The following is a 19,611-nucleotide window of genomic DNA, read 5'->3' as shown; positions in this document are numbered from 1 at the left end:
TCCTCAACTTACTTCACCAGTTTCTTGGCACCAATATACTACCATATAACACTAAGGCAATCTTGTTATTATTTCTTTGGCGCATATGCAGGGGTACACTGTATATATTTATCAGCTTCTTACACTTATCTGTATTTGGTTCATGAAGGCAGCAGCCCAAGCAGAGAGGCCGGGACTTCCCTTTCCCTGGCCACCTGCGTTCTTCCCAATCATGGCCTTCCAGTTCTCACTGTCCACATGAGCTTGAAAGTCCCCCAGCCGGATTCCTCTAAAAGCAGAGGGTAGCTACCTTCTCCTGCTCAAGGGTGAACCCCAGTGTACAGGTATCAAGCTTGTGGGCTATCAGAATGTCCACACCTGCTAGAATTGTATAACGTTGCGTATTTAAACCAGAACATCTAAACCTCGTACTACAGTTCAGGCTACTTCCTTGCCTACAAGTGTTTTTCAACCAAAGGAAAGAAAATAAGATATACCTGTTGTTCTTCCTGAAGAGTTAGACTAATCAAATAACTTAGAAGTCTAATTTTAAGTTGCTCCATTGGAAGTCTGTTTGACCTTCACAAATTCACCTATTTGCATTTGTTTTTATCAATCCTGTTTTACACTAAAAAACAAACCTATTAAATGTGTTTTGTGCTCAGGCCAAAGTAATACACAGATAACTTTGGCGCCATCTCGTAGCATATTAGTCCCAAGTAACTAATTAAGCAACTTTATCTAGACAAAAGTAGTGATTCACCGCCATATTGTCTGAGAGCCCTGCTGAAAAGAAAATGGGAACGTTGACATTTACCCATCTATCAATATTCAATCAATATTCATCAACCTTATTCTCTGAACATAACTTTTATTTTCTTGTAATTTGTATAGATTTTGCATGTATTTTTATTGTCTTTTCAAACGTGGCCCTAATTGTCTTTTTCAGTCAAGCAATGAAATATTGACAAAAACTTTGAGTCATCCAACTTCAAAGTATCGGTTGGAACACAAGATGGCTTGACGTTAAGGAGGGACGAGGGAATTTCCTTGAGATTCAAAATGGCAGCTGGCCCTGGCCCTGAGGAAGTGCAGAGGATGATTTGTCAGCCCATAATGCTTTGCCTGAGGAGGCTAGATCTAATGTGGAGGACTCTTATAGGCAACCACGATACATTTCTCTAATGATCTGGAGTCTTCTTATTCATCTTAACATTAAATAATTAAATCACATTTGTCTGATATAAAATATGAATTGTATTTTGTAGCCATCAGTGAAGAAATTTATCTTTTAATCTTTTTTGATCCATTCAAATGATAGCACGATATTATTTAATTAAACTAATGCTCAATCAAATTAAAAAGTGAGTAAAGATAACTGATGAAGTTAACTCTGACAGCCATGATGATCAGAATCAGAATCAGAATCAGAATCATCTTTATTTGCCAAGTATGTCCAAAATACGTAACGTTATAAACAAGTTATTGCCTCGGTTGCACTTTTTGTTTTCTTTTTCTTGATGTACTCCGCATGTGTTTCTATTTAACTATTGGCCCTAATGAAAATTAACTATCACTAAAAACTTTACTTGTCAGTCTCACTTGCCATGTGGGAGTTTTATCATTTTTTTCAGATAAATCTTTTGGACAAGGGATACGAACACAAATAAATAATCTGATTATCAGGGTTCCTGGGAGTTTATTTTATTTTTTTAATTACAAAGTAATTCTACATTGAAACTTCCTTATAATCAAAGAGAGTGGTACTTAACTTGTCATAATAACCCATGAGATGGCTTGCAGTTCTCGATAATTAATTAAACTGTATCTAATCCTACCCCAGTTGATGGCATCAAAATGAATAAAACAAATTAGTCATGAGAGGATGCATCAACTTTGGATTTGCCAGCTTTATTTTGTTGTGTGGAATGATAAATGTCACATGCAGATTAATTTTCCAGGCTAATGGAGCAGGAATACTGCAAAAACTTGACAACGTAACAATGCTCACATGTGCTTGTTGCGTTTGGGGGGCCCCATGGCTTGCGTTCGCCTATGAATGGTATCGCAACCATGCAGGGAACGCGTCCTCATCATTCAGCAGTGTCTCTGCAAGCTCCGGTTCAAGTGGAATGCGGGGGACTAGGGTTTGATTTGACAGTTTCCCAGAATAAGTCATATACAGTAACTGTGCCATGCAGTTCCTGATAATGTGACTGTGAATGTTTTTTGTTTTTTTTCCGACATGTGCCCTGTGGGCGGCACGGTGGGTGACTGGTTAGAGCGTCAGCCTCACAGTTCTGAGGAGCGGGGTTCAATCCCCGGTCCCGCCTGTGTGGAGTTTGCATGTTCTCCCCGTGCCTGCGTGGGTTTTCGCCGGGCACTCGGGTTTCCTCCCACATCCCAAAAACATGCATTAATTGGGGACTCTAAATTGCCCGTAGGTGTGAATGTGAGTGCGAATGTTGTTTGTTTGTATGTGCCCTGCGATTGGCTGGCAACCAGTTCAGGGTGTACCCCGCCTCCTGCCCGATGACAGCTGGGATAGGCTCCAGCACGCGCCAGCGACCCTAGTGAGGAGAAGCGGCTCAGAAAATGGCTGGATGGATGTGCCCTGTGATTGACTGGTGAGCGGTCCCGGGTGTACCCTGCCTTGTACCCAAGGTTAGCTGGGATAGTCTTCAGGTCATCCGCGATCCTAATGACACCAAGCGGTTTAGAAAATGAATAGATGAATAGATATGAATAGATAGTCTCTAATATGGCAGTCAGTTTCAGTGTGGTTTGCATCAGGACAAAAATACACTACTCACCAAAAAATTGTGATATCAAGCTTTCGGGCTAAATTCCAGTCTTTCTGTATCTCTGTTGAAACTATATATACTCTATATACACTCTAAGCTCAGTGGCCACTTAGAATTTGAGAACATCCTGTTTAAAAACCCGCAATGCGGAGGTAATGTTGATAAATTGTTAGGTGTTGACTCGGTCTCATGAGGTCAAAATGTGAACAGCATGATGAAGAGGACTGTTTAAATGCCAATTTTAATTGAATCAGGAAATTGGTAGATTCATGGACCAAACATCTGTTTGAATTTTGCCATTTAGCGCCTTGTTTGAGAACAGTAATTGGTAATGTAAACTTTAATCACCGACAGGGGGATGTCGCATCAGCATCAGATCAAAATTTCAGAGTATTTCGATACAATTTGTGCCATAAAATAAAAACTTTATTCTGTAAGGCTTCTATGGCTCACTTTATTCTCCTGTAGGAAAGCAATCAGAGCCCTGACGCTAAGACTGATTTTACCGGCTGTATGTTAGCTGGATCGCTATTTTCAGGCAAGAAACTAACCCATTCCTTAGTTTCTGCTCGGAATTTGTGATCACTGCAATGTTTTCTTTCGAAATACATTAAATACTGTAAGTTTGAAAAAATGACAATGTACAAAAACAGAACAATATACTATTGAACTGTTGAGATTTAGCTTCAAATTTGTGTAGTATAAGTATATAGTACAATAAAATGTTTCATTCCATGTAATGGAATGAAACATTTAATAATAATATTTATATTTATAATAATATTTATATTTATAATAATAATATTTAATAATACTGTTATTATTAATGAAACATTAATAATACCAGGAATGAAAATAATAATAATACTGGTATTATTACCATTTCTTTTGAATAATTATGTATGCTAAGGAACCTATGGATATGGCTTGTTAAAAATATTTCAACTTTTATGTTGTTGTTTTTTTCCTTTTTTCTCTATGGCAGCTGAGGTTTTGGTTGGTTTATTAAGCGCATCAGAATACAATGTGAGTCAGACATCCTTCGCAAAGCTTTCTTTCCATTCATTTAAAGAGCTGTGCAGTTTCACGTGGTCAATGAAGCAAAATATTATGTGTCAAAATGAGCAAATGCAGACAAGAAGGATTTTTATCTTTTGGTTCCTTGGAGGACGAGGTGGATGGAGCACATGAAAGAGTGTGATTAGATAAAAGTGCTTTCAGTGCTGATTCGATGTCAGGCTGGATGACAACAGCCGAAGTCTGATGCTGTCAGAAAGGGAGAAATGAGGGAATTAGCAAAAGTATTGAAGAACGAATTGGAGATTTGGATAATCTCTCTGTTAAAAATCAAATGGAGGGTAATGCTTGTGATGGCACAGTGGAATACTTAGCCCCCCTACCGCAATCCGTGCTTGGACCCTCATTGACATCCAAATTGTTCCAATTTCAAATAATGTTCAATTCATAACAATCACTGACAGTCAAAACAATCAGTTAGTTCCCATGTCAAACTGTTGTTGTAACTATGTGATACAAAAGGAAGTGCATGATCGTGTGTTTGTGCACGTGTGTGTGAGTGAGTTTGTTTTTGAGTGTGCAGACACACAGAAAAATGAGACCCCACTAGGCCTCCGACATCCAGGGATAATAGAGCTGTCACAGTGTTTGACTCGGAGTATTGATTCTGCTGTTAATTGCTTTTGGGCCCGCTAGCTGGATAGCAGTCCAAGGATATTAAATATAATGTATTGTTGCACTAGAGCAGTCATAACAGTGATCATACACCTGATATGGACACGCGTGTCATGTGTGCACATCATTGTTGGGACTGCCCCAAAACATCACATCACATCAAATTCAGAAGGAGCAATTTTGTTCCCATTCAATATGCCAAACTGATGTATTATTTTATTAGTCTCTCACATTTTCCTTTGTATTTCATCGCAGGGATTTTCAAATCAAGTTGTCTGAAATATTTAGACATCATAAGAAAATTTACTGTGATACGTCATCCTTTTTTTTTGCATAAAAAGATGAACATTTCCTTTCCTTCATCATTTTCTTACATAATATCTACGGAATGCTAAAGATTGGCTCACATTTGAAATATACATTTCTGTAACCCATGACCCTTGTTTCTTAAAATGGATTACACTTTTGTGTGACAAGGGCTTTGATCATACATACAACTCTGACATGAATGGGACATCTGGATAAGAAGACAGATCATATCTTCCATTCCAGGCTAGATGTCAGTGACTGTGCCAACCGATAAGTAAATGTATGCACAGTGGTATTGAATATACAGAATGTCACTTAAAAATAGATGCACGTGTCACTTATTCACAAAGACTCAGTCGGTGGTGTATTCTACAAACTGATATTTAAAAAAATGTCCAACATGTTTGAAAATAATACCCTTCGCCTTCTTGTGGAATGTCATGCGAAAATTGCTGTCGACGTTCAAGATGTCATACACCTTTACAGTTGTTGGCTCTTGTAGTTTAAGAAAATGTATAGGTAGGTCTCACAAAAGTAATTACATCTCTCATATGTTGGTCAATGTTATGAACCAACACACCTCCAAGATAGCTGCTGCCTTCCTAAAGAAGCTGAGGGTAAAGGTGATTCACTTGCCAAGCATGTCTCCAGATGTAAACCGTAATGAGCATCTGTGGGGCATCTTCAAACAGAAGGTAGAGGAGCACTGCATCTCTAATATCCACCACCATGTATTCATTGTTGTCCCTTGAAAAGATATAATCAAATATTTTGCAAATGTCATCACTTTGGTGAGATACAATATATTGCTGATTGCCAGGCAATCATAAGACAGATTTTGAGACAGAACCATTCACACTCATTCAAACTGTCACTAAGATCAAAATGAATCCACGCTGCCTGCAGTGAATTCAGGCAAGAGGACATCACATACAGTATGCTGAGTATTTCGTACGTTACACCCACACTCAGCAAGATCCATTCAGATTTTGAGGTCGCCTGGTGGTTTGAACCAAAGCCTCAGTTCCATAGCAGCAAAGCAAGGTGCTTATCTTGACTGTGTGGGCCTTAATTTATTGCTGAAAAGAGACGCAGGCACATACTGTGCTGCTTAGTTTAATTCATAAATATAATTACTTTTTTATTGATATTTGTTATCTATTAATCATCAATGGAAAGCCTGTTGTACAACAGAATCAGGCTCTTTTTTTTATATACTGATCATAAAAGGGGACATTTATTTTACACTCTCTTGTATATTTTCTCTGTTGCACACCAGACAGAAACTTCTGCTACTTTCCATTTTTTATTTTCTTGTCTACGGCAAGACTCAAACCGTGACCATCTGGTTCCAAAGTCCAAGTCCTTACAGATGAGATCCTGCTGCCAGATTTGCACAGTTTATGCCCCGTTTAAGATGACTGATTGGTTTGACCATTTTTTGATTGGCCACCTTGGACTTGACAAGATGGATTTTTGATCATATTGCTGTATTTCATGCATTCAATACATTAGCAGTGTACTAAAAAAAAAAAAAAACAGAACAGAGTGCAGAGCCAGGTGCAAAATTAAAGATGAATTAAATCCAGCCATCAATTATGTGTATTACGTGTATGTGCAACATTTGCCAAATAAAATAAAAAACTTCACCAATTATAATTTGGAAGATACACAAGTGCCTTTTTACAAACCATTCTCCTTGCATTCATATAATCAGTACTTCGGAATGTAATAATTTGCCCATCATGTTTTCAATTTATTTTAGATTGACTTTACCATGCTAAATATTTTTGATTTGGGATTGTACTGTATACCCATGTACGATGCTTCCCTTGACATGTGCAGACATACACAGTAGTTGAAAACTATGTGTGTGGACTTATATCACACGATTTGGGATAAAATGTTCTGCATTGCATTTTAGTTAAAAGAAAGAAAAAAAATTACAAAGGGAGTCAGGTAATAGTTTTGACACAGCTACAATAACTGCTGTCTGTTCAACTTTGTTCTCCAAAGACTTGCATCACCTTGAATACCTGATCCTCAGCCAAGTAAACTATCAATCAAGGTAAAGCAGTAATGACTTTAAGATGTATACTGTTGTAGTTGTGCTGTCTGTTTTCCCAGATGAGAAGCAGTTTGACTTTCCCACACTGTGTTTGTAACACTTTGGATACTTATTCTTCTCTTTAATCCAGAGGACACACTGTCTATGTTTTCTCAAATCAATTTCAATCTAGACTTCAGATTATAGCAAAAACTTCCTCCACCGTGTGTACTTTTTGTGTCGGAATAGGTTTTCTGTGGGTGCGCCAACCTCCATCAGACCAAAAACATCAGTTCAGGTTAATTGGAGTCTCTCAGTTGCCTGCAGGTATGAATATTAATGTATCAGTCTGTCATGACTGCAGGTCTGGCTAGAATCGACACCCTTTCTTGCAGTATGAGTGGGGTTACTTCCAGCTCCGCACAATATGCACTCATGCATGAATGGATGGAAACGAAAGGAATGCAGGCCGATTTATTTTATTTTATTATTATTATTTTTTTAATGCACCTAGCCTGATGAAGATGGGTCACTTTTACCACCTTCAAAAAATATTTTTAGACAATCGTCTTTATTGACTAACTGTAGCTGTGCAGTGAAACTTTGGGTGAGAGTCAAGCATCCTGCCTACAGCAGCTAATTGCTTTGCAGTGGGGTGTGTGCTGCTTATGACTCGAGTGGGATACATAATAACACATGGCTGCACAGTGCCAGTGTCGAACACTTTCTTTGATGACTCCAAAAAAAAAATATATATATATATATATTTTTTAAACTCATGCCAGTAATGGAAAGTTTAAGTGGTTTTGAAACCATGACTTTTTAAAACCGTGGTATACCATCAAACCCGTAACCGACCCATGCTTAATGTAGACACAAATGAAGAAGAAAAGTGTTTCTTCTTCTTCTACAGGACTACTACTGAACGTGACTCAGTAAGACCCTGTAGTATTAGTAATTTTTTTGTAGAGGCTAAAGAACAAATGCCTGGGAGTATTGTTATAATATCTGTGTATGTGTGTTGCTCCACCATTTGTGTTTAGATAGCCATAAAACATTTTACTTTCATTATTTATTTTTTATCTTATTCAAGGTAACTCAATTGAGTGGTGGAGCGGCACCCTAACGCCCTCTATTGACCAGCCGCCACCGTTTCTAATTTAAATGAATATGAATATCTACTGCAGCTTCATGCATGATTTCAAAGACTTCTTCTCAAGCTGCTGCTCCTTTATCCTCCGGGTTCTCTTGAACAGGCTTGCATAATAGATTACAGTAAGATGACTGCAGCCATATGTGGTGCTTTGAAATGCCGCTCCTGAAATTTACATCACCTACAACATCATCAGGCATTGAATTAAACAGTTTCGTTTCCTTAGGACATAAATGATGCCGATAATGCTGTCATATTATAATTTATGAAACAATGATAATAAAAGATAATGTCATAAACGAAATGTCTGAGTCAATTTCTTGCTCTCATAGGTTAAAAAAAAAATACAAAGCTGGAGAACTAGAGAAGCCTCTGTTTGAACAAGGGTGCTGCAGTTTCACTGATACATCCAATGTAAATGGTTTTCTCATCTTTGTCGATAAGAAAAGACTTAATCAACACTCATCTCAATTAGTTTTCCATCCAGCCATGGTTTGTCGAAACACGCGACTATTAGTTTGTTACCTTAATAATATTCTAATTTTTTTTCCCCCAGCTGAAGCTTCCAACATGTAGCGAGGTTTTCAAAAAGTGCACTAAATCTTTCACAATTTTCTATTATCTTCAAATGTCAGCTCGTTGTCCTTATTAGACAACCCAGTTGTGTGGACTAAGTATTCACTCGAAATAAAATTTCACTCATTGTCTCTCATTTCAATCAGTATTTTCTGGGAATACTTTTGCCTCTCTCACCTCATTTCCTGCCTTACGATTTCACCTTTGTGTAACCCTGGAAATGGATTAGCCAGTCGGGACAAAATTACATTGGCAAATCTAGTAGGGCTTTTCATGGGGTCAGGGTATATTTATGCTAGTTCATCATATCCTTTCCTATGATTGTCACTATCCATCCTTGGATATTGGCTTTTGTTTTTCTGTTTTGTGTAACATTGCTTTCTAGAATGGTCAGAGATGTCACAATACAGCGACAATATCTGTAAATTGTCAACATTGATTCTCAGCCTACATCAGGGAGTAAGATGGATAGATAGATGGCTGGATAGATAGATGGATAGAAATACCAAAATGAGATGAATATGAATACATGAAAACTCAGAGAAATGAATCTAACGGGATCGCTGAAATAACCAGTTTAATTTTGTTTCTTCCCTCCAGCTGCTTCTCTTTCCAACCTACTGCACAAAATAAAACATTTCCAAGACCTCCCAATGTATCTACAGTATATTTTCATGCAGTATGTAAAAGGGTCACTTTAATATGCACAGACAGAGAAAATATTCTTGACTAGAATGCATGACCGGAAGGCACAGCTTGGCTCGCTTTCTCTTTTAAAGGGCAACATAACCACAGTCATAAATTCTAAGTATTTGTATATGTCTGTCTGGTGATAGTATATTTCATAAAAAAAGAAAACAAATAAAACACCACAAATATCAAATTAAATGGATTTACAGCAAAGTTTGTGTGTAAATTAAAGGATATTTCCAAGTGAGGGATCTCCTGTTTGTGTTTGTCTCAGCTTGTAATGATAAATTATAACAAAGCTTCCAATCTCAAATCATTGCTAAGAACTCTGAGAAGCAGTACCCTAAACTCAGATTAAAATCAAGGTCGATTGGGTTAAAGATTATTTGCACCGAATTATTTTTGAATTGTTTGCTAGAGGCCAGCTAGCTATAGGTGCCCCACCCCCTATTTCCCGAGTATTCCAACGACCTCCAGAGTCCATGAGTCCTTCCACCAGGAATCAAGAATTGGACCTTCCCGACGAGGAGAAGTGTCAGAGCCCCAATAAGGTTTAGGCAATATTTGCGAACAGCGCTAGGGGTAGAGGTCTATTTACGCGTTTTGTAAAAAAAAAAAAAAATCATTTAAGGCATATGTATAGTGTTCCCTAGGCGAAGGTTAGGGCTACGCCCCTGCTGCAAACAGCAAAAATCTATGAGTAAGAGACATCCACCCAAAAATGTTTGTAATTGCCTATAGATGCCACTATTCAACAAGGCAATGACTGACTAAACGAAGCTCTTCCTCTCACTTCAACAAAGATCTTTGGTCCCAAAATGCCGCTAGATGGCACCAAAACAATATTTTCAAATATGACCTGGCACTGGCTTGAGCCCAAAAATTAAGTGAATTACCGAGGATATGTCCCCCACCCCTAAAAGAAATCTGAGAAATTAGTGAATGCCAACCCGCAAATATGTGGGTTCACTGTATAGTCCTTTATTATTGCAATTTAACAGCAAGTCTCCTCAGCTACCCTTTGCTCCCAAATTGAAAGAAGATGAATATTGCTATTGATATCTCCCACTGACAGTCACTGTCGGCTTGAAATGATGGGCTACAATGACTTTCTTTAAAAAAAAATTATTACTACCCCTCTTATCCTCTCCTTCAAATTTAGACATCTTTACAGATGTTCCAGCCTTGCCTGCCACAGACATAAATAGTCAGAAGCTGTATTGCCTTTTGGCCTGTGCAATAATAAAGCTGCCAACTGAAGTGCGCTGTTAAAAAATACAAGAAAACAGATGAGCTGTATTTTTAAAGTTGGCTGTGGATTGGTTAAACTACAGATTAGAAAAATCTGTGATATAAATTGTGACATACAGGCACATCTCAATAAATCATACTCACATTCACACATATGGATCATTTAAAATCTTCAATTAACCTAACATGCAAGTTTTGGGGGTGTTGGAGGACCCCAAATCTAGGAACTGTGGTACACACAAGTCCGGCTTGCACACTAACACTTTGAAAGAGCATGTTTTTTTTTCTGGATGAAATATATCTCATGAAAGTATTTAAATCTGAATGCTATGCTTACTTGCCTGCTGTTCTACAGGGTGATTGAAAAGTAACTCCCTATTTTAAAATACTAATTCATTCATACGTTGTAATATTTTTCTCAGTTTTTTTTTTGTGTATGTTCCTTGTTCCTTTTTTCTGTGGGGTTGGTTAAAGGAGCAAGTCTAATCTACCAAACCGATGACATTGAAAAAACTTGAAGGGCGAATACGAGAAGTTATGTCTTCCATCCCACAAGAGTTCCTTGTGAAATCAGTTGATGCGGTTCCCAGGTGGCTTGAAAAACTGATGGCTAATGCTGGCGCCCATATCGAATTTTAAATAAAACTCCATGCAATACTCTTTCTTCTCATGTTCATTTCTTGTAAGAATTATAGTTCAGAAATAAATTACAAATACTTAAAAATAGAGAGTTACTTTTCAATCACCCTGTATACTGTAGCTCAGCGGTGCCCACCTTTCCTTGGACCGCCGACTGGGCTCGTAATCTAAACATATTTTGACGACTGGCGTTGAAACAAATACAAACTAATAATTAAATATCTAACTCTCCGCTGCGCTATTGTGATGAACGTAGTTGTGGTAAGAATGGGAATCTTGCACGTTCACATAACTCCAAAGGCCTGTCTTTTATTGTTGGTCGCTGCCACCATGTTTGAGTTGGAATTGCTCCTCGCAGTTATAGGTGTAAAAAAGTCAGCAGGTGCCAGTCATTGTCCCAGCTAAAATGTAACCGCTGACTCACAGTGCCTCTTTCATCAGCTCAATAGAATATTTTTTTTGCTCAGTCTCTATATACATTTGATAGCTTCCTGGAAGTGGTGATGTATGTTGGAACAGAATCCAAAGTTCAAGTGCAATATGATGTTATGAAGGGTGCTGCAGTTATTACAGCCTCTGGAGAAGAAAAGTGCTCAAGTCAACAGACGAATACGCATAACGTCAGATTTGACGGGGAACCTAAGTTAAACGACAGACTTAAGTAGGATGGGAGTGTCCGTGCAGCCAGAAAAGGGCATAGCGACGCGTCTTTTCTAACTTAAGCACATGGGAGAATATGGCCCTTAATGTGCAAGCCAAATTGTGAATCTCTGTCCTTCCCAGTGGCAGAAATCTCATTTATTCGTATTACTCTACATCTATTTCCACAATAGTCAGGATTATGTATAAAACATCTGGCAACAGTAAAAAGAAAGCAACCATATTTTTGTTATTTCTCTTGGCTGCAGAGCCAGACTGTTTCAAAGCAGGAGATTTTGACTTGGGTGGTTGTATTGTTGAAAAAGACACAGCGTGTCGTCTTTATCTCAAATCAGGGTACTAGTTTATTGAGCGGCCCATCTCATACGGCATGCTTGTGTTTATTTAATGAGTGAATATAGCCATTGCATTTGGCAAGCAGGTAATGAACTAATTTAAGTGAAAGGCAGCACGGTTACAGTAAATACAAACTTGAATCAGCATGGTTTAATTAATGTAATTATTTTAAAGATAATTTATTGGGTACCGAGGGGACTGATACGTCTGCATGCAGTGGCAATCTGCACTTGCATATACAAGGTCACACAATCAGATACTATAGACAGAAAAATCAGTTGCAACTGAAGAGTCATCTGTGCATATCGGAAAATTGAGTAAATTAGTTAAATGAAATTGTCTGCATGTTTTTTGTTTTTTTTATGGCCATGCAAATTCAATTAAAAACTTCCCACTCCATGTTATTAAAAGAAGTAGAAGGATGAAATGCCAATAAATTGCAGGCTGAGATTATTAATCACACTGTTAAATCAAAAAAGCCTTTCATAATCATAGTCAGTATTAAAATAAACAAAAATATGCCAAACTATTGGAAAATGTCATGTTACAAAAGCAAACTGTTCCAATTGCAATCTGGTTTATTTTCTGAATTCTGAAATTGTTTGTAACTCAAGAGATTGCATTGTATGTCAATTGAAATGTTAAAAAAATTAAATAAAATTAAAAAAATGGCTAACAACAGCGTTGTGTTGTGATTCCAGTGGTTAAGCTTACCTTAGTATTGGTGACACTGTTGTTGTTATTTGATCCCAGTGCTATTCATTCAATTTTATATAACTTGGAAACAAGTTAAATTTGACATATATGCTTAATGAGAGACCGTTTCCTCAAAACCATTATCCGTCCATCTTCTATTCTGACAAGCAGGGCAGGCTGCGAAATTGTTTAACAATACTATGCCTGTGGCAAAAATGATGCACTAGTTGCCAATCATGACTTGAAAGAAGATCAGTTTGCAGTGACGTCATACTTGACATGTTTGTGTAGTGGTTTGAACTATCATACAGTTAATTACTTCATTTGGTCTTAACTTCCTTTAATGTTTTACTTGTCAGGGGATAGCGTAATAGTGCACTTTGATGTATTTACATGTACAATTGAAGGCTTTACATGTAATTAACATATCCCTTGTCATAAACCAATGGGCTGTGAAGGGGATTAGTGTTTGCATGTGAAAGGAACTCCTGTCAACTGTGGGCTGTAATTAGGGTTAACAACTAAGCTGAGACCCAAAAACATCTTCGAGCAGGAGTCAGTGAATATTTTTACAGTTCGCTACGACTGTGATAAATGTTCTCTATAACATTGCCCTTGTTATTTCCCACCTGTTTGGCATGAAGAGGGTGTGTTTGCGTCTCTTTTTGTATGGAAAATTCCAACAAATCCTCTGTCCCAAAACGTCTTTCTACATGAATTTCTTTGTACCAATGCATGGTAATATTATTTTATTGTGATTAATTCTCCTCTTCGTGCCTTTTCATTCAATTTAAGCGCAACTCTAAACACGGCAAACGCACGGTGACACACTGGTACAACACACTTGGATTAAATATGCCATCTCCTCAAACCCGTGGGGTGGTTTTTGAAACTCAGTGACTCAAGTGATTTACTTTCAAAAGCAAATAATCCCTGGAATGTGGAATGCTTTTGTGAAGTTTGACACTTGGAACTGCTCTCCAATAGCTATTTATCAGTGTCAACATTTTCGTTAACTTAGTTTAGTTTATGCTTATAAACTCATGCGTATTGAATAGTATTTAAAGAGTCACTGTCTATTCATAACATCGTGATTCCAATTTATGATTTATTGTTTTTGTGTTGTCATCAATGAGTTTACGGTTTTAATAGTGGAAAGTTCCCAAATTGTCTGGTCCGATTGTTTTACAGATTGTGTCTGTGCATAGCAACAATCCTGAGATATATTTGTTTGCAATTAGCATATCATTCATCACAGTACAAGTTACTGTTTTGTGTTTTTTGCCTCATTCCATGTTGGACTTCTTAAATCATGGTTGTTGTTGTTGTTGTTTTGTTTGAAATAGTATTATGTCACAGTTTGGAATCTACTGTATATTGTACCATGAAGCACAACCAGAAATGCATACAGTTGCAGTGGACTCAGGTTTATGGTGTTTAAAAACAGCCAAGAGAAATGTGTTTTTATCTCATGTGATAGTTTATGTAATTTGTAGACAATATATCAAAGGCCTCACACAAAAGATCAAGTGCTTTTGCAGTGTTACCTCATTGAGTCAATCACACGATCACGGTGTAAGTCATTAACACCTTATTGGGGTGAAAATATGAAATAGAAATGATATAATCTGTGTGAAGGTCAGACAATTGAAATATTTTCAGATCGTAGTCCACATTGTGACATTAGCATATACAGTATATTATTTCTAGGAGTCCAGTGATATCTCGAAGTTTGACCACTATGTAGTTGTGTTGTTTCTGAACATAATTACCCATTAACAACAATTATATTGGGAATAATTAATTCCAGGGTCCAAACGGTCTCCTCATAAAAACCTTCATTTACCTAACAGACAGTAATACAACTAAGACAGGAATTGTCATAAAGTAGTCAGCATTCATATGTTTTAATCATTTGTAACAATAAAAAATGTACTCTTTAAAATCCCATTTAATTTAATGACCGGTGAGGATGGATAATACATGCAACTCACGCATTGCATCACACCATTATTTTAATTAACTCACACACAATTATAAAATGAAATTAACCACTAATGTATTGTAAAACTTTAAATTATAACACACATATAAAACACCCTACCATCACCCTACTTCAGTGCCAAGAGAGGATTGGCAAGAGACTTCCAAAATTGCCTAGAATGTTTGTGAACAGACACTTTTATATATTGTCAAAAGAATTGTTGTTGTAATTCATTGCATTGTATTCATCCTCAGTGTGTGGAATTTCCCCAAAAAAGACAATGATGAGTTAAGGCGCAGTCTATCAAATATATCTCTCAGATTGAAAAATAAAAGTGTCCTGTTCCACACAGGCGAATTGACGGGGTGGGAGTTTTGAGAACTCAGCGGGCGAGTGATCCTCCACCCAGCTGTCTTCCCTCCTCTCTAGTCTCTGTATTTGTTAACCCAGAGAGAAGGGGAATCCGTGGTGCTCAGTTCCCGAGAGGAAGAACAAAGCTCGCTTTATTCCTCATTCATTCATTCACGTCAAAGTTCCTGGTTTAGCTGACGTTTGTTATCTGAATCAAGATCTAATGACTTGTAATATGAAAATCACGTACGAGTACCATTTTTATGCACAATAATTCAGTTATTTGGACAGGTATGGTTGAACTAACGAGTTAAGTTTTGAACTTGAACTTTTATGAGTGATACTTTGATCACGCACTTAACTAGTCATGGATGTCAATCATCCTGGACTTTCACTGTCGTGTCACAGCTGATTGTTTAATTTCTATTCCAGTTGAAGTCATGAGAGTTTTTCTTCATGTGATGATATTTGAGTTTTAGGGTGTCAATTAAGATTTTGAAGCCCAGTAATTGTAACGCATATTTTACGAGGACTCAATGAGACATTTTTCACGAAGAATAGCCAAGTGTCACAGTGGACGGGCTTCAGAATGAAAAGATAGAAGATTGAATTTGCGATAATTTTAAATGGTGCTGGCTTTGACGAAGAACGCACTCGTTGCGAGAAATGTAAATGAAATGGTGGAAATAATGACGCTTCACTCCTGACTGAGTCACTGAAACTACACCATCGCTATCACAGACCAAAATGCTATCTTAAGGAACATGCTCTACCAACTTGAGAGCAAAAATAGACCTCATTCACCAAGTTTCATCCTAAAAGATCTCTTCTAGATGTGTACAAGTATGCTTGATGATGACTACTTATGATTCCCACGACCTTGGTACATTGGCGTTCCTCAATGCTTTGGCTTGCCTTCCACCAAATAAACTAAACTAAGACAAGATCATTGTGAATTCCAACTTTTCAAAGCCTTAAATAGTATAAAATAGGTCTTTTTAAGTCACTTTTTTTCTCAAAAAGTGGGACAAGGGGTTGTCGAGATGGTTACCGAGATGTAAGCAGACAGTTCTGCCAGTGTTCAGATACTCTGGTTCTGGTTTGTTTTTGGATTTGTGTTGGCAGATCTAATCATCATATTTAAAGTTATGAACTGCATCTTTGCTAAAAAGAAAGAAAAAAGGAAACCATTTGATTTTAACAACAGTTCTGCTCACAACTTATTTTCAAACCAAACCTGATTCAAAGTGATTCATTATCTATGCTTAACTAGAGCTGTAACAATGAATCGATTAGTTGACAACTAATTGATTATAAAATTATATTAATTTCATGTGTATCTAATCGGGCGGCACGGTGGACGACTGGTTAGAGCGTCAGCCTCACAGTTCTGAGGACCTGGATTCAATCCCCGGCCCCGCCTGTGTGGAGTTTGCATGTTCTCCCCGTGCCTGCGTGGGTTTTCTCCGGGAACTCCGGTTTCCTCCCACATCCCAAAAACATGCATGAATTGGACTCTATATTGCCCGTAGGTGTGCATGTGAGTGCGAATGGTTGTTTGGTTGTATGTGCCCTGCGGTTGATTGTTTAGAGACACTGTTTAACTTAAAATGGTCTTAATCCTCGGAATTTTTAGCCTCTCAACAGTAAATATTCTAAGATTTATCTAGTTCTGCAGTGATCACCTTTGTGTTTAATCAAAATAAGATAATTGCAAACATCTGCTTTTACTTTGAGAAGCAATTATCAATATTTTTGCCGATTTTCTACTATCTTATGCGACAAAACCAGTAACTGAATCATAATTTGTTTTTCCCTTGTCTTCTCCGTCAATTTGAAATATACTTGTTTTTGAATGAAGGGATTAATTTTGTATTACATTTTTTATCTGATTCATCAATTCATTGAACAAAATAATGGAAAAATTAATCAATTATTTTAAAAAAATTAAGTTGCTGCACTACTTTTAACATTATGCTACAGCAGTGTTGTGAGAAAAAAAAATGTCTTCACTTGTACATGAAAATTGTGTCACAAAATGCTGGATGCCTTCCAAACGTGCTGCTTCATGTTTAGGCAGGTAAAGCAGTTCTCCTCCAGTGAAATACTCTAACTTTATCCTTCTCATGTAACAAATATAGACTGCACAGATAGCCCATAAAACTGCTGTGAAGTTTGTAAAGGGGAGGCTGAAATTAATGACATGAAACCGTCTAATGCCACGCCCGAGGGCAATGAATTATGCTTCCCCATTAAAGACATCTCTTCAATACAATAGAGTATGTCAGGTCCATCTGTGAAATCAAGATGTACGAGTCACGCTACATGCGGACAGAAAAAGCTGGATCCAGCAGTAATTCTGCTCATTAATCACATGTCTATAGAGCATCCTCCAGAGAGAAGCACTGGTTTCTCTGTGCTAATTACAGCAGTTGAAGGAGTGCTCTCTGCAGCAAGTGCTGATAAGTAGCCATGTTATCCTTCTCCTACCCTTCTCTTTTCATCACAGTCATGGAATGCATTAGATCGTCCTCATGTCTTCCTTCACCACCCAAGCCTGTTCTGGGACATCACATGACCTCCTCTTTAGCGTTTTTGTTACTTGGCATGACAAACATCCATATGATAGCCATTGTAACAAAAAAGGAAAAGTCATGTCTCTAAAAACAATAAAAAGCCGATCATATAATCTTGACATATGCTAGCATGGTGTAAAAGATTTATATTTTTTTTCCCCCCCTGTGGCATAACTCCGTCATGTGTTTTACTGATTTTCACGCATTTTATTATTGTCATAAGCTTTATTGGGTGATAATACTTTTACTGCAGTGACTGATGATGTTGAGGCATATTTCTTTCTCTGGAAATACTATGTCATACAGGATCCTGGTTTGAAGCCCCTTTTATGTTTCTACAGTGTGTGGAAGCTGCTTGTAGTTATTCCACAAGACAAACAAAAAAAGAAAAATGATAAAGTGTTATAGTTTCAAAAACAGTGGCAACAGGCCCTCATGCAATTACTGCTGAAGGCAGAACAAAATATATGGAAAAAGACTAGCTATTACAACTACCGAATGTGGTCACTATTGCTGAAAAGCTTGGACAAATCTGATTTAGTTGCATTATAGCACATCTATACAACAGAATGACACTATAGTACTGTAAAACCTTGTGTCAGTACAGCAAGATATATAAAGAAAATGCTTGTCAGTATCCAGCCTACTGGTATTTTTCTATTTATTAGGTGTTCACTGGCAGTGAACATTTCAAATATGAGTCGAAGATGAACTAGATTTAGATATACTATTATAATCCTGTAAGGGCCTTAAGGAGATGCCTACACAGAGCATAATAGTAATTATGCTCTGTGTTCTTACAAAAAAATTACGTATGCACTTGAATTATGCAGTTATAACGAGAGCTTTTGTCATTGTAATGTTACATTTGTCAACAATGATAGATTCATACTGTGCTTAAATTTAGTCCAAGTAAATGTAGCCATTACTGGTTATATCGATTGGCTGCTTTCACAATCCTAAATCTTTCTTTCTTTGTTCACAGATGGAGATAACACCAGAGCCTCACCCTGATGATGAGGGGACAAAAATAAGTGTAAGTCCAAAATCATTAAGGCAGTGCTCTCAAGGTCCAATTATAATTTAAATCAGAGTAGTAATTGTCAGAAATTGGACAATTTAGAAGTACTGGGATGCGTAAAGTTAATGGTTGTGGGGAGAAGAAAAAAAAAAAAACATTCACTGGCCCTAAATAATTTTTTCTCTATTCTAATGAATGATAATGAGGGAGAGTAAATACACACTCTCCGAGCAGTACATTTCAATTCAATTTGCCATTGTATGGAATTTATCATTCTGTTTTTGCAAACTGAGGGGTGGCAGAATGGTATGTCGATAGCTTTGTCATCTAAATATCATACCCGTGTGACTTCATAAGCTGCCTATGACTACAAGAAAGTGGAAAATCATTCAGTAAACAAAGGACATCAATGGAGGTCCATCGATGTTTTGTTTGTTGTTGACATGTACAGTAGTTATTTATTAAAGACAAGCGCTGTTTCAGAAAAGCCACGTTTTTCATGTTGCACTATGTACAACAGAGTAGCCCAACGGAGGCTGCCAAAATGTTGTTATGCCTATTTCATGCCAAAAAAAAATTACCATCACAAAGTTGCAACATGGGCAAATTAACTCTACTACTCACAATTAGCAAACACTATACCAAAAGACTGTCAGTATCAAATAAACTTGAGACTAGAGAGCTGTAGAGGCTGTGATGCTGGCAAACTAAATATTGGGTAGCAACAAAAATCAAAACTCATAGATAACTAGATGCAAATGAAACAAAAAATACCCCCAAGCAGATATGATGCTGGTGAAGTCTTTAATAACCTAGGAACCTTCCACAAGGTTCCTAGGTTGTACAC

At 37.4% G+C, this 19,611-nt stretch overlaps 1 protein-coding gene across 1 annotated transcript in view; it reads left to right on the top strand.

Annotated features, from left to right (window-relative positions):
• Window positions 1–19,611, top strand: part of vstm2a (V-set and transmembrane domain containing 2A) — a 49,070-nt gene that overhangs the window by 14,421 nt on the left and 15,038 nt on the right. The window contains exon 3 of the mRNA XM_061666987.1: window positions 18,729–18,779. Within this exon, the coding sequence (XP_061522971.1) occupies window positions 18,729–18,779 (51 nt within the window). The remainder of the gene's footprint in view (window positions 1–18,728; window positions 18,780–19,611) is intronic.

This window comes from Phycodurus eques, chromosome 21, assembly GCF_024500275.1.
Source record: "Phycodurus eques isolate BA_2022a chromosome 21, UOR_Pequ_1.1, whole genome shotgun sequence".
NCBI classification, from domain to species: domain Eukaryota; kingdom Metazoa; phylum Chordata; class Actinopteri; order Syngnathiformes; family Syngnathidae; genus Phycodurus; species Phycodurus eques.
The sequence above is the reverse complement of the archived record's forward strand: the minus strand, read 5'-3'. Positions and strand labels throughout refer to the sequence as shown.